The 24,167-nt window shown below is 39.9% G+C and overlaps 3 protein-coding genes across 7 annotated transcripts in view; 2 read left to right on the top strand and 1 right to left on the bottom strand.

The window, feature by feature from the left end:
- ASB7 (ankyrin repeat and SOCS box containing 7) overlaps positions 1-15,899 on the bottom strand; it is a 32,139-nt gene extending 16,240 nt beyond the window's left edge. For 2 of the 3 annotated variants that reach the window (XM_054837159.1, XM_054837156.1), the window contains exons 1-4: positions 15,801-15,899; positions 14,844-14,941; positions 9,265-9,361; positions 5,826-6,086 (exon numbers count right to left, since the gene is read on the bottom strand). In XM_054837159.1, the coding sequence (XP_054693134.1) occupies positions 5,826-6,036 (211 nt within the window). In that variant the 5' untranslated portion in view covers positions 6,037-6,086; positions 9,265-9,361; positions 14,844-14,941; positions 15,801-15,899. Of the gene's footprint in view, positions 1-5,825; positions 6,087-6,308; positions 6,479-9,264; positions 9,362-14,843; positions 14,942-15,800 lie in introns of those variants that run through there. The other variant, XM_054837157.1, reaches the window with a different exon arrangement.
- A 610-nt stretch (positions 15,900-16,509) lies between these two features.
- Positions 16,510-24,167, top strand: part of LINS1 (lines homolog 1) — a 30,053-nt gene continuing 22,395 nt past the window's right edge. For all 3 annotated transcript variants that reach the window (XM_054836720.1, XM_054836719.1, XM_054836718.1), the window contains exons 1-5: positions 16,510-17,110; positions 20,549-21,091; positions 21,182-21,271; positions 22,473-22,614; positions 22,872-23,462. In XM_054836720.1, coding sequence (XP_054692695.1) covers positions 20,684-21,091; positions 21,182-21,271; positions 22,473-22,614; positions 22,872-23,462 — 1,231 coding nt within the window. In that variant the 5' untranslated portion in view covers positions 16,510-17,110; positions 20,549-20,683. The remainder of the gene's footprint in view (positions 17,111-20,548; positions 21,092-21,181; positions 21,272-22,472; positions 22,615-22,871; positions 23,463-24,167) is intronic.
- The window catches only part of CERS3 (ceramide synthase 3), a 56,234-nt gene continuing 55,424 nt past the window's right edge, over positions 23,358-24,167 (top strand). Inside the window, exon 1 of the mRNA XM_054836724.1 lies at positions 23,358-23,462. The gene's annotated coding sequence lies outside the window, so the exon portion shown is untranslated. The remainder of the gene's footprint in view (positions 23,463-24,167) is intronic.

Raw genomic sequence — 24,167 nt, 5'->3', positions numbered from 1 at the left:
CTACTGTGACCATATCCAGATAACACACAGAGATAGATGCCATACCAAAATAAAAGGACTGGCAAAAGAGTACAGAACACAGCTGCAACGGTGATCTAGCAACTTTACATTTTAAAAAAAATCCTTAAAGTGAAGACTGAGGGGAGGAAAACGAAAAAACGCCAACATACAAACTAATGCAGCCTGGCTACACAGAGGAATAAAATATGAGAACTGCCTCTAGTGTATAGAATAGGAACCTAGAAATAATGAGAGAAAGATTAATGAGAGAAAGTTTAGTCCCTTCATAGTCACAGCCTTCCTGGTCTTCTTTGAAAAGCAGAAGTTTCAGCACTCTGTAAAGTTACACTAACCTGAGTTAAAGTAATTCATGAAGCGCCCACAGGTTGGCAGGGAAATGAAGTCAGTAACTGAACAGGTCATTTCTAACCTGCACTATGATGATGTCCAAAATACAGCAAAGAATCAGTACAACCCACAGAGTCGTTAAAGACAAAGATAGTATTTCAAAGTGATGTTTGCTGCTCCCAGGGTCTCTTTTGTCACACTGCTCAGACTATTCTAGATTATCTCCTGACTGGTGATAAATAAAGTGAGTAGCAAAAGCATGAGAATTAAGATGCAGAGGGATGATACATTCTGAGCGGCAGAATTAGGGAGAAAGATGGACAGAATAGAGACAGCAGCAGCTAGGGCCGTCTTCCACAGAAAAACCAACAACGAAACAACTAATTCATGTTGTGCCTTCTCTCTACCACGCTGCATAGGGCATGCAATTTCTACTCCCCACGCTGCATAGGGCATGCAATTTCTACTCCCCAGCTGAGGTGCAGGATACTGCCACTAACCTGTTTAGTCGACGCTATTCCCAAATTCAATCAGATATCCCCCAACTTTTGTGTGTGCATGCATATGCATTTTTACCCAAGCTGTTATCAAAACCCAAGAATTTACCTGCAGCATAAGGATGCCCTTTACCTATGGTTTTAAGTACCTTTCCATGCCTTCCCTACTCCCAAAATTTCATTGCTTTTGACCACTAAAGTGAACCAAAAAAATACTAAGTCATACAAGAGAAGTATCTCAACAAGAATAGGAACAAAAGGCTCTCAGTTGGGCAACCAAGCAACACAAACAATGAACCTTGCAAAAGTAAACCTGGTAGCAAAACCTTATCATAAAAACATTGTAATTCCCGTTAAGATTATGGACTTCTAATGAGCTAATAGTACCAGTCTCACCCTTGATAAGGGAAACAATTTTAACAAGACCAAAACATTGTCTGTTGCTGCTCAATGTTTTGCTGCCATCTCCTGGAAAACTTTTGAACTTCCCAAGGGCTTTTAGCCGAACTTGGACCTGCATTACATTGTATACAATTTCCACCCATTCAGTCCCTGTGTTAGTAAAAGTAATGCTACAAAGCTGATGCTGCCTTAAGAACTTGGATTGTTGTGGGGTTTTTTGTTTGTTTTTTTAAAAGGCTTCAGCATTGGTATCATGTTATGAAGTAATTCTCTCCCCCGGAACACAAGCAAGGTAGAAATGAATTCTCTTTGCTTACCTTTCACAAACTGCAGAGGAGTTTAAAAAAAACCAAACACAAGTATCTGGTACAAGCGTATTTAACTAGGAAGGGATGAAGCCAGCACTTGCCAACTTTTCTTTATCTTGCCTCCATCCTGATTGTCAAACAATTACAGTTATTTCTTCTCAAGCTTCCCATTAATTTGGGGATAGCAGAATCTAGAAATAGGAACAACTGTATTTGGTCACTTCTATTATACCTTATATTTAAGAACATTATAGTGGCATGAACCCTGGACTGCTTATCAAGGGTACCAAATTACTACAATCAGACTCACTTGAGATTGAAAATTTGCAACGCTGAACGATATCCAGATTATTTTATTTCACATTAAAGTTGAGCACCTAAGCTAGTCATTTAAACTCTACTGTCAATTAAACTTTTTTCTAATACTGTTATATAGAGGATTCCTAAACAAGAGTAATATTTTAGAGCTTCGATTTACAGCTCATTGGGACAGCTTCCCTTCTTTCATGACACCTTCATTAGGTCACACTGTCACAGCCTAATTTGAGAAGCCAAGAAAGCAATACTTCTGGCTTGATAAAGTACTTCTATTATTTCAAATTCACTTCCCCCAACTAGGGCTTAATTCTGACCACAATGTTTAGAAACATGGCTACATATAGCTTCTGTTTTGAATTTTCTAGGACAACATTGATATGAGAGACCTCCAGGAAAGCATTACTGTTCAGATACAGAAACACTTTATGAGCTGGTTTAGAGGGATGAGCATTTGGCATTCTCAAGTTTCTCCCAGATTCTACATGAACTTACTGAAATTTAGATACCTTGCAGCCAAGACTAAAAATAAATAAATACGTCTGTTTGGCTACTTCCTTCTGTTATTCTTCTAGGACCTTTAGTGAATCATTTCTTCACTTTAATACAAGTAACCAGAAACCGTCCTGCTCAATTAGTATTGAGAAAATATCGCCAAGGGACAGCTAACAACTACACACTTTTAAGGCTTTAGCTGGTTGTAATATTAACAGTGGTGGTTGGGGATTAATAAAAAATAGCTCTTGTGCAGTGTCAGATTGTCTGTCTCAATTTGTCATTTTCAAAGTAAAAAAAAGTACACTAAAGGGGAAAAAAAGGCTTGTTACACAAAACCCCAAGATTACTGATAACTATATTCCCTATTTTTGTGTTGCCTTCCTGTTGAGCTTTGGATGGATGGAAAGAATTGGCTTCTTAAATCTTTACTTTATTAAAATGAGACAAATATACTAAGAAAATCAAATTCACTGTTTTTCATGAAAATGAAGTTTCTCCATTGTTCTGATAAACTTTCTGCATTTCCTCACTTGCTGAAGAGTGGTTATTATCCGACCTATTACCTCTGTATCTAGCTGGTATTCCTGCTGGCTTCACCCTTTAGTCTGGACTGTTTTTTTAATGCTTTTTCCCCATCTATCTGTGTCTCCTTGCTCAGCAGCTAATAAAAAGCTTCCTCCTGTTCCAGCACCTCCACTCATATCAGCCAATCTGCATACGCAATGCTGTCCCCTGGCTCTTTTCTTTGCTGCTGAGCAATGATGGAAGAGAAGCACAAAAAGCAAGAGCAGGAGGCAGCCAGGTCATGACTCCCATAAGCAGCTACCTTTTGTTTCCAGGTCAGTGACCAGATTCCTTCTCCATTTCTATTACCCAAACTCCATCTCCACCCCACTACCATTCAAGACTACGTCAGTTATCTTCCAGCATCTCAGATCTGAGGCACAACACCCTACCCTCAGCAACGGCCCACTGTGTTTTTTCTCATTCCTGTTCTATGAAAATATTTCTAGCTCTGCTAAGCTTCATCATTCCTCCAAACAGCCATAACTATCACCAGTTACCCCTTCCTTCCCACTAACATCTCGGATCCCTCTGTCCTCCAGAACTCCATCCACTCCCTCTCACTATCTTCTTTATTACTAATATATATAGTCAGTTCAATGCTCTGCTTACCATAAGATTCAGACTAGAAAATGACTTTTTCCTTCACGTCAATATCATTTTGATCCACAGGGATCAAGCTCCGACATCAAAATAATCCACTTCTTCCCATAGTCTCCACCTTCTTCCCTCTGAAGAAAGGTAGACACAAACCTCTCACTAATGAGGCAGGCATGATTAACTCAGCTTTTAGGAGTCAGCTCATTCACTGCTTAATAGCTTATTTGTGACATTATTATGTTTTAAATACTCATTATCTTTAATGCCTCTGTTTTGAGGGAAAACAAGGCAAGGCACAAAACAGTGCCAATTTTCTGAAGCGAGACTCAGCTACAGGAAAGCTGCCGTAGATGACTAACCCTCACACTATTTGTTACTCAACTTTCTAGTCCTGGTGATTAAATGCTATATTGCTTCTAGAACAAGGATGTTTCATTACAGGCAGTTTTCACAAAGCATCAGATTCAGCTGGTACCTCATATAGGAAAGAGTAACAACAAAAATAAAAACAAAACACTGCATCAGCAGCTATTTAATATCAAAACCTATAAAATGAAAATTCATAGGAATACATAAGAGTTTGGGCTTTTTTGTCTTCAGATCATCTTCAAGTTTACAAACCTAAAACCAACATAATTTCAAGACTTACAGCCTGAAAATTCTGAATTATCAAACTGAAGGCTTATCCACATATATTACATTTGAAAAGTAGAATGTAAAGTTATTTATTAGTGCAATTTAGTAGCTTCCCACCCACCCCAATAATGAGAGAAGAGTTTGCCAATATTACATGGTTAGAATCTGTAGTAGGTATATCAACGGGGTCGAGTTGTTCAGGCTGTATTTCACTATTGCTCTTAAAGAACATGCCACTATATCGTGCAAATAGCACAACCTATTAATGCCATTCAATTTTAAGGATGATCCACACATCCAACAAATACTGTGATACACATAAGGGGCCCATATGGCCTCAGATATGAAATCATCAAAAAGATAATTTCAGTTTCCTTAGGACTGAAAACATCTTAGTTCATAATTCATTTGATAAGAACAGCGCTACAAAAGAGGATGGTATTCTTTGAAGAACACTAATCAGAATGTGAAAAACATCTACTGATTTTTATTTTCCCTCTCCAGTATCACATTAGAAGATTAAGACTATCCATTTCTAAAACTTTAGGTGGCCTTGAAAGAAGGAATAGGAATAGAATATATAGGAAAAAGAAACTCTGACTGTACCATTTGAGGGGTAATAATCATCACCCAAGTGATTATATCACTTAAACCAACAAAACTCAATCAGTTCTTGAAATAAAGCTTCTCTACAGATGGATGCAGGAGAGGTGTAAAATCAACTGGACTAACTGACTGTCATGGTTTAAACTGTCTTTATCTCAACCCACAAGTTCTATGGGACAGAAAAGGAAAATAGTAATAATAATGATAATAAAAGAATATACAAAACAAGTGATGCACAACACAATTGCTCACCACCTGGAACCGATGCCCAGCTAGTTCCTCAGTCACGCCACCTCCTGGCCAACTCCTCCAGTCACATACTGGGCATGATGTCATATGGTATGGAATATCCCTGTGGCCAGTTTGGGTCAGCTGTCCTGGCCGTGTCCCCTCCCAGCTTCTTGGACACCCCCCACCTTCTCATTGGCAGGCCAGTATGAGAAGCTGAAAAGTCCTTGACTGCTTGGCAACAACTAAAATATTAGTGTGCTATCAAAATCATTCTCATCCTAAATCCAAAACACAGCTCTATACCAGCTGCTAGGAAGAAAATTAACTCTATCCCAGCTGAAACCAGGACACTGACACTGAAGTCCTTGCACAAAGAGTACTGTTTTCATTAAGTTTAGCAGACTGTGTTAAAGCCCAGACAGAAACTCCGTCTTTTAATGCGACTTGTTAACTTGCTTGAGCATTACGAAACAAACTTCCCTAGGATTTCAACTCAAGGACCTGCCTTCCTCTAATAATACCGCCTAACTGAGAAGAAAAACCAATAGTGAGTGCTGTGAGCGCATTTAATTTTATAATGAGCCCTTCTGCCCTATTTTCGTAATGCTTATTCACTCTAACAATTCCTAGGCAATTCTGAAAAAAAGAAGAAAAAAAAAAAAAAAAAGAAGGTATTAAGATATAAAGCTAATCTATTACCTCATTCACAGAGTATACCACAATAGTCTGATAACTAACTGGTACTGGAAAGCCCTACAATGGAAATTGGGATAGAAAGCTGTGAGAAGGGTATCAAGATTTTTCTCTCCCGGCAACTCACCTCCATGTTCAAGAAAAACACGGACACATCTCTCTTTCCCTCTTGCTGCAGAGAAATGAAGCAAGGTCCAGCCATTGGCATCTCGACCATTTGGAGAATATCCTTGCTCCAGCATCTTGCGCACGGTGTGAACATCGCCAGCAGCAACTGCAGCCTGAATCTGCAACTCTTCCTGTAGTTCAGGGTTTCTTCGACAGTGATGGTGTAACATCCTAGCTGAATCTGGCTTTTACAGAAGCGTCATGAGGTCACACTAGTCACCTTGAATCAATATAAAGCATGAATGAATTAGGATTGGGACCAGAAAAGAGATATCTAGAAAAAAAAGTCAGTGTTAATGAAAAGCAATGCTAAAATTTACTCTCTATATGCAGAGCAAAGTCGTCTTATACCTAGGATAAAAACCCAAACAATTTCACTGTTGCTAGCAAAATCATAGTACATGGTTCACACCACTGAACTGCAAAAGAAAAGGACACTTACACATTCTAAGTAGTAAATGTTTTCTTCAGAAATGACAGCATCAAATGGTCCACAGTTTAAGCACCTGAGCAATCAGCAAAATGAAAAAATGTCCAGAACCCAACACATGGTTAATATCAGTAACTCCAGAAATACTGATTAAATAGATGATTTAAACTGCTGCATGAAACAGCACTGCATTGCTAGAGCAAGCAAACTATGAAATTCTTTATTTCTATTCTAGAAATACATCGCCTATAAGCTTCAGTGAAAATATTTTCATCTTACTAATATAATCTTTTCCTGTGACCTACTGTACATGAATATTAGTAACACTAATGTCCAAACAAAAACTTTGATTTTCTTTTTTCTGTTTCTCCCTTCCATTATTTTTTTTTGAATTAGAGTCTACTGTCTGTATTTTGGCTTGTGGACTTCTTTATTAGTACCTAAAGAGTGCAAAGACCCTCTATATTCCAAAAATCAAACACAGAGATGATAATATACGAGATCTGAAAACACACAAGTGCAGTGAATATAGCCCTGCCAAAGACCATGAGAACATATACTGGAACAATTCAATTTATAGTTACCTTGATATGGTACATGAGAGAGCTGGGCCAAAAGGCTATCTAAAATAGCTACTGTAAAAGAGCCTACATACAAGCATATATTGTGAAAGAAAGAATAACTATACTCCATGCTCTGAAAAGTATTCATCTGCAGTTCTACTTGCTATCCAGCTGGGGACAAGAAAAAAATACAGGTATTTAGGGATTCTTCCAGAGTACACAAAGTCTGTACGTGTTTACATTTTCACATACATTGTGCAGCATATCCCATTAACAGGTATTCCTAGAATGGAAAGAAATACGACAAGAGAATAAAAGCAGGGTATTAGAAAGGCAATGCTGAGCAAAATATTTAAAAACTGTTGCAATGAATGTTAACACAGGCCTAGAAGTTAAAAAAAAAACCCAACAAAAGAAAAATCTATTTAGACTCCTGTAAAGTTAATCAAGATTAAAGTACAATGAAAAGTTCTGAAGACAAAAATGAATTTTAAGCAAAACTTAAAATTTACAGCAGCCTTGTCTTATTAGGATGTCAACCCACATCATCACTTAAACCTTCTTTTAAGTAAATCATAAGGATTTCCAGATCCTCATGATTCACAGGTCATTCGAAAGACATTGCAATCAACTCCCTAAATACCACTGGGCACTTGTTTTCCTCTGATCCAGATACACACACAGACAAGAGAAAAGTGAAAACATCAATCACTGCCATCTTTCCAGATAAAGGCACAGATATCTATTCACTCTTTTATAACCTTGTTGTGCGCATTGCGAAGAAGTTATTTATCTGCTTCTTGGAGAGATATAAACTCATAATTAACAGGTAGCTACAATGACCCTACTTACATTGCAAATATAGAACTTACATACAGCAAATGCCTGTCTTTGACATTTATAAATGCTTCAACGTACCATGTATGGCAACAATCGCTATTTCGGCATAAGGTTATGAAAGAAGACTTTTTAGCTCAATAGGTTATACATGGCTTAGGTACTGGCTTTGGTTTGTTTTATAGTATGAACTCCATTATCTGACACGGGACGAAAAGGGGATTTACAAACCGGCAACCGCTAACTCAATAGTTCAGCATTTGCAGCATATTCCAAAATCAAACTTGGTTAATCTGATGACCGTGGAGGTATTTCTATTGACTCTAATAAGCTTTTGCTAAGCTCTTTTCTAAACTCCAATTAGCACTTCAGAATACACTCACCTCTAAGACAGTGAGCTTGACTTCATTCTGGATCACACCACTAATAGTACTGTTAATGAAATTCCAACTACAAAACCAAGATCTATCTTTGGATTTACAGGTGAAAACTGATAATAGAACCTGACTGATAAGCATGAGCCAGGGGGACAGCCTTAAAAAAAATTTTTTTCAAAAAAAAAAAAAAATCACAGCATGCCCCTTTGGCCCTACTTTCTGAATGTGTACAAAAACAAGATATGAAAACTTTTCTCTCAAACTGAGATATCTGATCAAAAGTTAATATAAACAAATGTTCTATTGCCATTTTTACAGTCCCTTCTTGTAAAGGACTAATACTTGCAAGATCTCATGCGATCCTGAAAATTAAGGTCAAACTAGTTGCTCAAAATGCTACAGAAAGAGTTAGGATGGCTACACACGTGAAGAGAAATGGGATTTCTCATTTAAGGGGCCAGCAGTATCCCCCCTGCAAATATCTATGAAGACAGTTGGTTAAGAAAAAGCAAAGCTCTTTATATCACACTTCTCAGCTGGTGGGTATATTTGTAATGCAGCATTATAAAAAGTTGGCACTGGCCCCATATGTTGCATGTGACTAGCAGAGCTTATTTAAATTAGCTAGTACTAAAGTACATAAGTACTAAAACATACAAAGCAGAAGACAAAGTCAGGCATAAGCAGCTCCTTTTATCACTTGCGCAGTTTCTGTAAATATCTACTCTTCTGTCTCACCCCTATAGCAAGCGATGAAATTCAAATTACAAGAATTCTTAACTGTAACATTAAAGGTTTCAGGATAGTTCTAGGTACACACCAGCTTTGAAAACATTTTCACTTCTGCTCCATAGATAATTTAAAATTCCTGCTTGCTAATCCCCATTTACACCATCAATCTTTGGCGAAGGAAAGGAAGACTACTGGAAGTCATCAGCCATTTGGCACTTAATATTTAATGTTTTGCAACTGTAATCAATCTCATTCAGAACATGGTATGCATCTGTATTGCTACATATTGGCTTTCTCCACGCAAGCCAAAAAAGAAATGAAGAAGGGGGGGGGGGGGAAGTGTATCTATACATTCTTGGTTATAATGATTGCATAGTGTCATAAAAATGGAGGACAACAACAACTACTTAATTGATTTTGCAAGTACAACAGGATAAACCCAATGTGTTCCTGAATTACCTTATAAGAGGTTGTCACTCTTTGATGGATGTCCCACTCTTCATTGTCTTCACTATTCATAATCTCGCGTGCCCATGTGTGTCAAAACCTGCTACCCCTTAAAAAAAATGATATTTCTTATTAGTCACGAAGAGTAAAAGTGAGAGGTCTACTTACTTTTACTTTGTACCTGTACTAGAATGCTACATTTTAATGCAGTTATGCCAGAAAAGGCCCTGAAGTGTGTTTTCTCTCATTACCAGACAGTCCTCCAGAGTTTGGGGTGGGGAGAGTTTGCTTTGCCAGGTGAGGAAAAAGCTACAGAGAATATTTTATGGAAGATGAGAAATGAGAGATGTGCTACTTATCTGGAGTAAACCTTGAAGAAATGGTCTAAACTCTTTTCTAAGGATTACATATATCTGCTCCTGCCATGGAACAAGAATGGGTGCAAAGGTTACAGTAGGTATTTCTGCTTGACTGCTCAACATCTCCCAGGAAAAAACTTCGGGATCCATTTAGTTCCTCCCAACCCATTTTTGTGGAGTTTTTCTGTTTGATTGTTTGGGGGGTTTTGTTGTTGTTTTAAATCTCCATCCCATCTATGCTTTCCTACCTAAAGGATAAAACCTGACAACATAGAGCATTGATTTCCTCGGTCCTTCAACCGGACTTTTAGTGCCACCAGATAGTCATGTCTCCCTCACATGATGGATCAGGCTCACACATGCTGCCTTTCACAAACAGGTAAAAATACCTTCACAATACAATACCACCACCTCAAAAATCTTCACCCTTTTCTTCATATATGAAACCTATCCTTTTAGTATCAAAGTTTACTGAACACCAGTTACAATCCCAATCCAGTTTCCACCTTCAGACTACTGCTCCTGATCCTCCCTCTTTGTCATCTGCAGTTAAAAGAATCAGTCCCAAGGTTTGACCATTTTTCACGGTACTGTTGAGAGTCCGTACTCATCAATGTTATTTCATTAATTCTTTGTACACCTCTGTCTGGCCTTTCGTTCCTGCAAGCTTCTTGTGACAGGACCCTTTATCATGTGTGAATAGGACCCCTTATCATGTGTGAACACTGCAATAATGTAATAAATAATAAAAGCATTAATTACTTCATTGTATAGCAGATCACACAAAACCAACTGTGACTTGTTTCTTCTGCAAATGAGTTGCACCAGAACAATTATATGAACTGTGCAGCTTTTAGCTTAAGCTAAGATTTCTGTCACTTAATGCAACATAAAATCTTGCTTTCTCGAGGATAGCTCAGAAGAGGAGGATGAAAAAAAAAGCTCTCTTCATCCCTCTTATGCACATTTTCCAAGAGCTTTGCTTCCCAAGATAAAACATACAAGGTCTGCAGATACGCTCACAGCCCTGCACAAAATTGCACTGCCATGACCTAATTTGATCACATTTCTAGCCTTGTTTTTTTGCATAGATGATCAGTCGTTAGTTCACCTTTTTTTTTTTTAATTTTTGCATGATTTTCACTTTAAAACCCACACATTTTTTATTAGCTGATGCAAATTAGAATTGCACTGACTTCACAGACTACAGACAAGGTAACAGATTGCTCCACTAAAAAAGTAACAAGCTTTTTTCCCCCCAAAGGAAAATTAGCTGCATATGGCAAGAGTGAGATCTGCAACTTTAATAAAAAAAAAAGTCATATTTAGTGAAAGTAAAGCTCACTTACTCAATGACTTAACAAAGTTTGCTTAAAATACTAATAATTGTAGTAGAAGTAGCGCACTAAGGAAAAAAAAACCACCAGACAAACATCTTCATTATCTATTGATAATGTCTCATGTTGTCAAAGAGATCTTAGACTTTTCCACATCAATGTGTCACTTCACTAAAGTCATTGCAAATATCATGTGGAAAATTAATTCTGACATATGTATATACTTACTTTAAAGAAAGTTCAAGGTTGGTAGCAAAAGCAAGACTGTATAATACAGTATTTTGTTCATTCAGATGGCCTAACAGATAGACCTGATTCCTAAGCCCCAAGATTACCCATCCAAGAGCAGAATAAGGACCATAATTTACTGATGTTAGCCTAACTCTTTACAACAAGGAAAGTGTACCATTAAACATGACATTTAGTATCTAGCACAGATCTAATCAGTGTAGATCCTAGTTGTCTGTGGTTGAAGTATTCTAAGACATTTAAATCAACAACAACAACAAAAAAAGCTCTGTGGAATAAGGATAATCACATCAGCATTCATTATTCTCACAACCCACTTCTCCCACCCATTTCAAAACTCGAACAAGCTAAATGTGTTCTCACCCAAATGGCATTTTAAAAATGGTCAATATGCGTTTGACAAAGAAATTAAACGTGACTATCATCTTCATATGTCGCTCAGCTTCCTATTTCAGGAGCTCTTCAGACAAGAGAGTAAGGCACGATTGTTTAATCATGTTATTTGTGCTCTCATATCACAATTGTAAAGTTTGCAAATCACATGTGAAATATTAAAATTTCACAGAGCCTTATAATCCTGAATATATTTTCTGCTAGAAGTTCTATGCTACGTCCCAGACAGACATCAAGTGAGGTATCCAAGTGGCTGAGATGAAAATCACCAAGCAATGCATGCGAATTGCCGGGTCCGAAAGCAATGAGTTAACAATACATGAATCCAAAACATCACAGAGGAACGGCTACTTCAAAGGAAAGAAGTCTTCGCTCTTCATAAGCGGTCATTAAAAGTTACACATTTCTTGTCAGAGCTTCTGTAATGCCACCTTGTACCTTGGACACACTAAATTTAAAATAACTAAAAAAGTTAATCTAAAAGTTCTCCACCGACTTTGTTTATAGCACTGTACGATGCTGACTGGTGGTGTTATATACTAATAAGCAGCTGTTGCGTTGTTACATTCTGCAGGTGGCTGAAACTGAAGTACAGAGGTATGGTTTTACCAACTATCACCCATTTCACAGAGAGGTTGTGAGGTCTGACTTTTGGGCCTGATGGAGAATAAGTGAAATCACCCAGCTCGAGCAACTTCAGGTCTCCAAACCGGAGAGCAAAAGAAGAGACCTCACCTTCAGACAGCACTGGTAACACACCAGCTATTAACCATCCTCAAAATTCCCACTCGTATATCAGCAACCTTAAACACAAGCAGAAAGTGAAGAAAATACTGCAAATCCTTCCAAATCAAGGACCTCAATGTTAGTGCTAAAGCAAGGCCTTACAGATCTTTTTCAGTAGAGAACGCTGCATCAGGTTTGCACAGCCACAACTCTCCTCCCTCAAGATGCATGCTGACGAACTGCGAGGAGCTTGTGCTCTGCAGCATGCTTGGAGATCCTCTTGTACCAAGCATAAAATACAATCTCTCTTCTCACTTAGAGTGATGCTGTTACTAAGTTTTAAACAGTAAAAGTCAGATGAAAGCTTAGCCTTAAGAGTAAGTAATAATTCATAGCAAGCATTAATATGTAAGATTTATGTATTTTAACATGACCTGCTATCACTAAAGAATCCAAACATCAGTATTTCATAGAATGACAGAAGCAGAAAACAATCGCTAGTTCAAATCACATTAAAGCAGTCACTTGAGCCCTAATACTCATAGCACAGCTTGAGTGCCGCTTATAGAGTTTATTTCAATCTCTGGAAGACCTGTATTTGCTCTGTATTTCTTTTTAATATAGCCTAAAAGAATCCAAGTGGACAAAATTTGTTGGATGACCTCAGCGGGTAAAGCAAGTTTTTCACTGTGATAGTGTAATTCTGTAAGCAAATGCTGGAACAACGGAAAACAGCCTCTCAGTCAGCACATTTCCTTTAAGGGCTTAGAATTCACAATAAGGCAAAACAAAACCAAGATGAGTATATAGCCTGAAGATAAAAAAAAAAAAAAGGATGTGCAACTTTATCTAAGGGGCTAACTATACTTGCAATATGCCGCATTTCTTCCAGAGATCAAGAGCAGGACTTCAGCATTTCATTTATCTCTGTTCCTTGTTTTGACCATGTGCAAATTTCTGCCAGAAGCTAATTCCCTGATTCCTGTGAATTCAATTCCCATCTCCGCATCTGAATCAAACTTTGCTGCACTGGCATTTCACGTTAGGAAGGAGCTTCACAAATAAAATGAAAACTTACATTTCCTTCCATGACCAAATCCCACAGATCTTATGACTTATCAGCACCAAGAGGTGTCCTGTTAGAATAGCTACATTAATGCAAGCCCCGACTTTAGATGCACCGGATGGGTTGTAAAGAGGGTGTTATCATAAACCATCTTTGGATAAACCACATGTGCCATAACTGCACTGCTAAGTTTGTACAAATGCACATCCGTCTCACCTATTAGCATAAAAATCCCTCTGACAATCACACTGTGCACGTCCACGCGTTCCACTATTACTTGTGGGTTTGCAGTATGCTATCAAAATAACATGAAATATTTCTTGTACTTTCAAAGTGCACCTCAGAATTTGTTGCACTTGTGTTATGGGGGGACTTTCTATTTAATCTTTGACGTGTGGCAGCTACTTTTTATCATATGCTAAAGACACTCTATTAGAGAAATGATCCACCCTTGACCAAGATTGTTGGCAACAGGTACTGCTCTTTCCGTGCAACTAACGCTAAGAAACAATTTATTGCTGACAATAAAACACATTCTGGTACAGTCAATGACATCTCTGAAAACACGACAAAGACCAGAAGGACCTATACAGAGGATACATTTGCCAAAATAACACAAACTCATCTACATTTGAAACAGATTAGAATGGATTCAGACTTTGCATTAAAAGAACGTGCAGGAACTCCATTATTTGGAGCAGCACACTAACAGTAGGATGCAGAAAAAGGCTGACTGACATCATTCACCCCCCACTCCCTCCTTCTAGAGCCCATCTCTTCATCTTACCACGTAAAACAAGCAATTCTCCCTACAAGCTGCTCTCCCCCTGAAACCAAACCTTCCTCCTACCAGCAGCATTCAGTTTTTGATGACTCCTTTCATTTTTTCCCTTAAGCACCTAACAGCATTATCTCCTTCTGTGATCTCAACCCAAAAAGTACTTGTAAACAAACACCATCCAATTAAATTAATTTCAGTCTTTGCAGCTTCGTTACAATACAAAAACACCTGACCCACGCAAGAGTTAGGTACAGACTAAACCAACATAATGCAATTACCACAACCTGCTCCGATAAAGAGGAAAGAAACAAATCCATTGTTGCACCCATAAATTTGTGAAAAGGCTTTAAGAAAAGACCCTTTTAAGTACGGAGAGTGAAGTAATTCTAAGTGACATTCCTGAGATGAGGAGACACAAAAAAACATTAAGTAGCAATTCATAATCAAAATAACATTTGCAGACTGAATGTAGAAAATGACAAAGATTTACAAGAAGAGGAACCGTATTTCAAATGGGCTTCAGAGCTTTCAAACCATTAAAGCTCAATAGCAAGTAGGTTTTAAGAGAATGAAGAAATCTAATGCTACCTATTCAAATCCATCAAGAACACAACAAGAGGCCCCAATCCCAGCCAAACCATGTGTCTAGGATGATTCGGAGAGTCTACATGAATTATCACCTTTCTGGGGTTTTTTTTTTGAGTGCTGTTTTCTCTCTTCTGGCTTATTTTGTTCTTTGGAGTCACAATTTTTAATTCTCCTTTAAGGCAGCTTAAACCTAAAAAAACAAAAGTAGAACTGAGCCACACAATGACATAAAGGGGAGAATGGAGAACAAAAAATGGTTAATACCAAAGCAATAGCAGGTCAAAATAGGAAGAACCTTCAAAAATTAGGAAGGGTTATTTACCTAAATCGGGATCTCAACTCGAAAAGAAGGGCACTCTCTTGGGATATTAAAGAGTTGGAGGGACAATCACGGCAGGACCACTACCCTGTCAAGTCAGCTCCTCCAGGGAACTGAAGTAAAAGATAAGTACTAAAGAATGGGACAGGAAGTAACCCAGAAAGGAGAGCTGCTGGGAAATTAAAATCACTCCCTTGCAGGAGTTTGTCGTGCTTCAGGAACCGTCAAGCACACACACTCACACGCACAAAAAGCCGACCAAACGCCGGCGCAGAGTTTCGAGGCCCGGCGGCGGGGAAGGCAAGCCAGGGCGCCCCCGGGAGCTGGGGAAGCGGGGGACGCGCTCCGGAGGGGCCCGAGGCTCCCCTCCGCCCGGGGATCCCCCCCTCCGCAGGCAGCCCCAGGAGCACGGCGGCGGCGGGCCCGGTGCCGGGCGGGATGGCCCGGAGCCTGCCTGCTTACCCCCCGCGGCCGAGGGGGGCAGAGACGGCGGGGGGCTGAGCACCCCCTCCCGAGGGGAGGCAGCGGGGCGGGGTGGGGGGAGCCCCCTCACAGCCCGCTGAGGGGCAGCGGGGCGGTACAGGCCGGCGGCGAGCCCCGCCGGAGGGACCGCCCGGCAGCGGCGAGGGGAGGCCCAGCGGCGGGCCACGGGGTCGCGCTTCCCCCCCCTCCCACCCCTCCCGTGAGGGAGTCTGGGGGCAGACGGGGCTCCGCCGCCCGCGGCCGTTACCTGTCTGCCGCCGGGGATGGGGGGGTGGGGGGGGCCGGCGCGCGCCCCTGCGCAGCCGCCCCCCGCGCTGGCGGCGGGGTTGGGGGGGGAGCGGCGGGGCCGGCGGCGGGAGGGGGCCGAGCCGTGTGGGGACACTTGCACCGAGCCGCCCCCCTCGGCTCGCTCCGGGGTCAGCGGGCAGGGACTGACCTCCGCCGCCGCCAATCGGCTGCCGTCGCGCTGGGCCCGCCCCCAACCGCGCGCCGCCGCTATGTCTGATTGGACGCCGAGCTGACGGTGACTCCGCCCATAGTTCTTCCCCCTTGCCGTAAAGGCGCCGAGGAGGGGGAGGGCTTTGCGACAGGGGACGGGAAGGGAAAGGGAAGGGGGTGGTTGCGGCGGTTCTGGCGTTTTGACGGAGGAGAGTTGGGTCTTACGGCGCCCTGTCTCCTGGGGGCGGGCGAGTCGCGGCGGTTGCCTAGCAGCTGTTGCCTAGGAACGACACGAGGAGGGGAGGGGCACGTCTGCGCGGCGTTCGGGGTGACTAAGCGGGGCCGCGGGCTTCCAGGTGGGAGGGGGTGAGAGGCGGGGCTCGAGGGAAAGGGGCGGGGTCTCGTCGCCGGGGGCCGTGAGGCGGCGGCGGGCAGGCGAAGGGCCGCGGGGTGGGTTAGGCGGGTTGAGAGGGCTCGGAACTGGCCTGGGTGGGTGAAGGAGCGTGGACCTGCGCCGGTTGAGGGGTTGGAGAGGGTAGAGGAGGTGCTGAGGGGAACGGTGGCGCAAAAGGCCTCGGCTTCCCTCAGGCCGGCGGGCGGGGGTTGTGGAGGCTGACGGGGCTTTCGGGAGGAGGGCAAGCGGGAGAGGGCCTGCAGGCCGGGAGGGCGGCGCGGGCTCTCCTCCCTGGCGGAGGCAACGCCGTACTAGGCCTTTCCTCCCGGTACCTGTGTGCTCCTTATGCCGCTGTGGGTCAGTGATGCCACAGGTTCGTGCTCTCCCATCCCAGTCAGGCTGCAGGGTTGCTTTTAGCGAGGTCTTCTTAGCGCTAACCCGGCATTGCTGAAACGCTGGGGTGAGAGGTACAATAAGGGGCTAGTGAGGTCGTATTGGGTCTGCCTAGTCCTGGCTGTAGTGTGTAAAGATGCTTGCAGGAAAGTGTATGAGGCATCTGGCATGCTTTGGTGTCAAAGTTAATAGTCAGGGGTTGGGCAGCTTGCAGCAGAGGTTATTTGCAACCTCTGGAGGGAAATGACATTATTTTAGATAGGTTTGTAGTATTTCAGCACTGAGCAGAAGCGTATTCTTTATTGAGAGATGAGCCTACAAAGTCATTGCAGGTACAAGTAGTCCAAAGAGTATTTTATTTCTTAAATGATTCAACCATTGCACTGTGAGGAGATCCAGAGCCTTCAAACTCATATGCAAAAGTCATGGACTGTGGTTTTATTTTGGTTTAGCTGATATATTTTTTTAATGAAAATAGGAGGTTTTTGATAGTTTGCTTTCTCCCAGTTGCTACTCATGCAATTAACATTTAATAGTATATATAACAGGGAAAGACTAATATAGGGACTTAACAATAGCTTTTTCCTCATCGTGCCTCTTTGCTAATATCTCTGAGTAATTGTGTGTCATCATAAGCCATTTGTGTAGGTAAAACCAAGTAAAATGTGATATCAACAGTGTTAGTCCAGTCAAATCAATACTTTCTACAATTTTGTGCTAAATTAAGTATCCCACCCTGGAGAAGTATACATATTTTAAATTCTGATTTAGGGTATTCTGGAGGTATTTGCAACCACTTAAACTTCACTTGCTTGGTTTATGATGGTACTTAAGCCTTATAAGCTTCAGCTGCCACCTGTGTTATCATCTTCAGTTCTTTGTTTCCTTTTCCATCAAGTTTCTTCTCTCATTCTGTTTCCAGCTCCACATGACTTTAATTTTTAAACCCTAACTGAAGTAGTCATGAAAATAATTTCTAACACAATATTTGTGTTTTTTTCCCTGTATGGTTTTCCTTTCTGTCTTTTGCCTGATCACTCTCTATATAAGGTTTTTAGAACTGTTTCCTGTTGTTTATGCAGGAGTCTGGGACTGTGAGGCGTTATGTTAATTGGTTTTTAGATGCTGCCATGAATAACTCTAAATAAATAATACAAGTAAGGGTTGGAGTTTGTCATTTCTTGTGTCTGAATAGGATTGCTTTTCTTTACTCTTCAGCTTTGAGCTTTTCACTGTGCTCTGTCTGAAGCAAATTTAGTCATTGTGTGACGTTTTTCCTCTCCTTGAAGTAAACTTCTTCAGAATAAGCCCCCTCACATTTCATTTCCTTTAATGACTTCTATTCATGCACTGTTGGTGTGTGTGTGAGACATATAGATATTTTTGCAAAGTGTTCTGCAAATTAATGGTATAATACAAATGTATTATGGTAGGATCAGGGAAAGCACAACCAATATCATGTGGTGGTGGTAAAAATCTCATAGTGCATGTCCTAGTGGAGTTCTAAATCTCTTCTGCCTTAGCAATCTTGCTGTATCGTATGAATTTGTGCATGAGAGATCTGTTCATTTACCATGTAGGATGATAATTCAAGTTGATCTTGAACACGGAAGTAAATGCGTTGAGATAATTTTAGTTTATTAGGTATTCATTTTGGAAGAAATAAAACTCAAAGATAGGAACAATAGCTATATAAAATATTAAGAATGATTTCTGAAGAAATTTTACGAGGTTTCAGGTCATAAATTTCCACCTCAAGTAGAATTCCAAATAGATTCTGCAAACGAAGAAGGAATTTATTGTCTGAAGTATCAGATTTATTCTTAACATCTAAAATGTGGAATATAGGAAAGGATGGGGGGAAGGGTTCTTAGTCCTATCAGGTGAGGGTTAGGTGAGAAACACTATAACATTTTGGAGTTGTCAGGTCAGCCATTGCTGAATATGTCTTTAAAATACCACACCAGAGTGAATTGTAGATCACTCCCTGCAGGCAACTTCTTATTCTCTAATTTTAAATTCTTTTCTGGAGGAAATACTGTCCCATGGTTGAAGAAATTAGGAGTCCCAGTAGCATGTCTTGATCTACCCCAAATACTTTGTAGCTTTGGGAAGCCATTTTGTCAGTGCATACTTCAGTTGCAGTCAAAAACCAAATTGTAATTCTCAGTTTTTGATAGTGTTTTAAAAACTTTGTGAAAATTATAAACTAAACTAAATATGCATTGTATACTGAATTTTATAGTGTCATTGTTTTCTAATATTCTGCTAAAAAACAATAATTACAATATTTGATGTGGTGATAAATGCAGGTGTAATTGATAATAGGAGGGAAGATCTTTAGAATTTCTTACCAGTTGGGGGACTGAGCTGTTTGGTCCCATTGATGGGAAAGGGGAAACATAACATTTAAATGAAAGCCAACTACAGACAGTTGGCTCCAGGAGTCTACCTGGAAGTTTACCTGGTTGATTATGCCAGACTTAGACAAAGATGCAAAAAGCATGCAAAAAGAAAATTCCTATAAAGAATATAAACCCCTCTCCTAACTTCACAGTAAATAAAGATAATGAGTTTGTTTTGGGTGGTTTTGTGGTTGGGTTTTTTTGTTTGTTTTGGGGTTTTTTGGGGTGGGTTTTTTTGTTGTTTTATTTTTAATTAAAAGGGTTCTGGTTAGAGAACATATTAAAACTATCCTAAAAAGATAAATATTACAAACTAATATCAGTCTTAATATAGATGAGAAAGAAACCCTGATGTTCTTAAGTATATCTTTTTTCTTTTTCTGGGGAGATATGATATCAGTCTAGACACATAATGGTTAGAAAATTGTGGGTGCTTAGGTCCTCACACTTCAAGAGGAGATTTGAATTCTTAGCTCTTCTTTTTAAGCTATAGTGTATGTTCCAGTGTTATGATTGAAAGATATGTTCCATTGACTTTGTGATAAAGAGATTTTTTTTTTTATCTTTCCTGAATATGGTTAAGTATTTTTATTGGCTCTTAATAAGTTTTACGCTTTGTTGTTTAAGTATTTTTTAATGTTAAACTTTTCAGTCACTGGGCCCTTGAGACCTGTCCTGTGACATTGTTGGTCCTTTGCACTATGTGAAAACTGGTTTTGTCTTTCAAGATGTAAGTGCTCTGAATAAGAGTTCTGCATGTGTAGATGTTAAGGAATTCTTTGGTCCTCTTTCCTTAATTAAGAGCCCAGTTCTCCATTCCCATGTATTCACACTACTCACCTTGAGCATGTGTGCAGTGGAAGACAAGATTTGTCTTTTGGTTTCTGATTGGGTTGTTTTTTGTGAGGGGTGTTGCCATATCCAGCCTTAGCAGAGCAATAAACATTGCCAGTTCAGATGAAAATTTGCAGTTGAAACTTTGGGCCTGGTTTTGGAGGAATTTGTAAGAAAAGAAACAAGGTTTTAGTAGTTTTAGCAATGTAGAGAAAGATTTGATCCAAGTTCTCGTCTCTTTCAGAAGCAGTCCCTAGTAATAGTCATCTCTGGTTTTGTTAGTTCCAGCAAATTGGTGTCAGGAGTGTAATATTACTGTAAACTTCTTCAGGGCATGGTAATTCTTGTATCATTTTAATATCTCACTGGGACAGTTTTGTGCAACTATCACTCTTGCTGCTTTTAAACAGTGAGTTTGTATTTTCAAAGTAAGTTTAATAATGGTAGTATTAACTCTAAAGATGTGTGTTGTTCTTTTGTATCTTTCTAGTTATCTGTTAAGTTCAGTAATAGCAAAATATTTATTTCTAGGTAACTTTGAAGAGAAATGCCTAACAGTGCTTCTGTTTCTCTTACTGGATAAAAATAACTTCAAAGCTGACTTGCAGCAACAGTGGATAATAGTGAAGACATACGGCATTTTCTGGAATATTGAATGATCTCATAATGAAGATCTCTCTTCTGCAGCAGATGTATAAGGACGTACTGGTAGGCATTCCACTAGCAAAGAAAAGCCATCACTATACCTCTTTACTTAATCTTTGTGTTGAACAGTCACCAGAAAGAGATGAATCATGTAATCAGATGCATCTTCCATCTACTAACGGTGGTATTAGGAGCCAGCAGGACACCGATATGTCAGATGTGGTTGTCCCTACGACAGATGATGTATCAAATAGCTTTGCAAACATGAACTCCTCATTCCATCCCCGAGAAGTGATGTTGCTTCAGTTAACCTTAATCAAGATGATGGTTGCTAAAGCAGAGTCCCAGGAAATTGAATTCAATATGAGACAGAAGTACTGTGAAATCTTTGTCCTTCTTCTGAAGGAGGCAAAAATTGACTCAAAATTGGTAAGCTTTTATAAACTGAAAAGATTTTTGTGAAAGAATAAAAAAAAAGGAACATGCCTTAGATAGTTTTTTCTTTCTACATGTCTGCAGATTTGTCTGCTGAGTAGTTATGATCAGCTGTTATCTCACATGGCTTCAAAAAGTTTAGCATCTCTCGTGTATTTCCAGCTGAAGGAAGAGGTGAGTATGGCATAACTTTTCACAGCTTAAAAAAAAATGACTTAGTGAATATGTGCCTTTGAGTTGTTGCATTTGACTCAAGCCAAGTTTTTATAGTATTTATATGGCACAAAAGCAGTCACTATATGACTACTGTAAAATCCAAAAGTACTTCTAAAGAGGCTCCTTTTGTAAGTGTACCCACAGAGTAACTTCAGAACTGCTCCTGTCCTGCGTGTCTACTGTGCTTTAGCTTCCCGAAAGGCATATCTGCATTCTGCTGATGTTCAGCATGCAGACTCTGTTAGTCCCCTCGAAATGCCATACAGTTTTGTTGAAGCGTGTTTAGCTCCAGTATCGGGAACAGTGTGAATGTTGTACGAGATAATGCTATGCGATAGTTCTCCCATAAAGTGTGTCTTAAGGGCCTTTGGCTTGTAAGTGATGGATAGGGAAGATATGTAATAAATATTCCAAGAGAGTATTTCAAGTGTGTTAGGAGGGGCATGGAGTAGAGGAAGAAAGGAGATCAGATGTGTAACAAGTCTGTAATGTGAGGTGGAATGTCTTTTATATAAACTCTGGAATTTTATGGAACTATTTTAAGGTAAAATGTGCCTAGGTGACAGGAAATATTCTCTTTAAGGTTGCAATACAGGTATTTAAAAAAATCCCTAATAATCTACACTATCAATATTTTTTACAATTACTTGAGATCTCTTAGGTGATGAAATGGGTAATAACCTACTGAAAGTCAATCACATACTTTTCTGTATTTTCTTGTTTGAATATTCCAATTACTTGAGTTTTTTTTTACTTGCTGTATATATTTGGTGAATATATATTGTAGCACCTCTGAACATAGATTTCAGAAATATAATTGCCAACTTTGCAAGAAATATTACAAACATATGAATTCAGATGTGGTCCGTCTACAATATTATCTGATTTTTAGGTAGGTCACATGACATTAGTAGGATTGTTTTTCCCTTTCTGGAAAACATAGATAATTTCTGTTGCATGCATATGTGACTTCATGTTTGTAAATAGAGGCCTACATACTTGAAAGGCACTGGACAGATTATTTCTACCTGTGTTTTGTCTATGTCTACATTTGAATCTTTTTAATCTACAATTTTAAATCATTTTATTGTGATGTAATTTAATTTGCATAGGAATTGTAAAGCATATGTGATTGGTTTTTTTGAACTAATTTTTTTAGAATGCATTAAATGTCAGCTGGCTCACCTTTAGCGTGAAGACTCTTTCAGGATTCCCTGTGAGTACCCAGGTAGCAGAATGTCTGTGGACTCTTACTACTATTATCAAGGACATACTGAAAGAGAAAGCTTCACTCAAAGCAGGTACTGTAGCAATTTTACGGTGTTACCGATATACAAGTGCCCGCCAGGGGGAGGAGTGTTACTTGTGATCTCATCTAGAGCAGCTTGTCTAAACAACTATTTTCCCCCTTATAAAAGGAGTGACAGAATACTATTAAAAATGTAGTACTTTAAACATGCTCCAAAATTGAGAATAGTCACAGTCACCTGTTTGCTGCTCATTTGATGATTTAGCTGTGTTGCGCTCCAACTTTATAACATTCTTCTTGTTGCTGTAGGTATTTTGAAGAAGTTGTTGGCTCCTCTTGATGCTGTGCTTGAAGGATTTTATAATTCCATTCTGTTCCATCATTTTGACAGTCACCACTATACTTCACCTTATTCTGAAGCTGCAAACAATTTGATTGGTTTTATAGATCTGCTTGAAGCACTTTTGGCTTCCAGAATTGAATTAGAACTACCGCTCGGATGCCAGAGAGTATTGTTTTTGAAAGTTTCTTATGTCCTGAACCTCATTAGCTCATCAGTTCACTATTTAATCAAGAAGAAGTCTATTATGCTCCTTAAAAAATGTGTTCTTTACAAGTCTAGAGAAGATGCTAAAAGTGGATCGCTGTTCTTACAAACCCCATCTTTATATGAGGATACGCTTGCACTGAGTAATGCTGTTCTGCAGGTTGTGAATTTGACTTGGCTTAATCATATCCCACTCAGTGAAAAGGCCAGCTACTTTGGAGGTAGCGAAGCTGCTCCTGGAGATGATACTCGAGGTGTTTCTGACCAAACTGTTCTTAGAGCCTTAAGTCTGATTGTGCTTAAAGCATTGGAATTCAAGTTTCAGAACTCTGCTACAGAAGCTGAAATCAAAGGTAATAGTCTCTTTCGGTTTTGTTCATTAAGCAGCAAGAGTGTTAAAGCTTTCAGATTTTGTAGTCACAGCTTGTTAAGACTGTAAATAGAAATCAGCTGAATTAGTGGTGGTGGGAGGGAGGAAAGAGAAGACTCACCCAGGAAACCTGCTGTCACTGTGTCCTGCCTAATCAGTTGTCATCTTGCATTTTATCCTATCCTTAGCCCTGTAATAGGGGGGGCTTGAAACAGCTGCATTTGGGATTGAAAACTTTTCCTGTTAAGAACATGTGTTCATATTTGAAATAGTTGAGCCAGCTTGGGAACACTAGGCTCTTCTCCAGTTGGAAAAGAAGAGAGCCCATAGCACAAGCATCTACTCTATTCAGAGTGGGGAACTAAAAGGAGCTGCAGGTAACACCCCTGTGTTCTAATGTGGAGGTAGAACTTTACTATATGTGCTTATCTTGGTCGAAGGTAGTGGACGTTACTGTTGGACAAATAATGCAATCGGGCAAAACCAGCAGTGGTAGAAAAATTAAAAATAATGAAGCTATAAAGTAAGAGACAGGAAAATTATGGGACTTGGCAGAGTGTAGTGGTTGTGTTCTTCACCCTGACTTATAGGTCTAGCTCTTTGAATTAGTAGGTGTGAGGCATACTTTTCATACCTGCTTACTTGAGTATGTTTGTTCTGCTGAACAGATGAATTGGATTAGTAGAAG

Source organism: Grus americana, chromosome 10, assembly GCF_028858705.1.
Source record: "Grus americana isolate bGruAme1 chromosome 10, bGruAme1.mat, whole genome shotgun sequence".
NCBI classification, from domain to species: domain Eukaryota; kingdom Metazoa; phylum Chordata; class Aves; order Gruiformes; family Gruidae; genus Grus; species Grus americana.
This window is presented reverse-complemented; position numbering and strand designations above follow the sequence as displayed.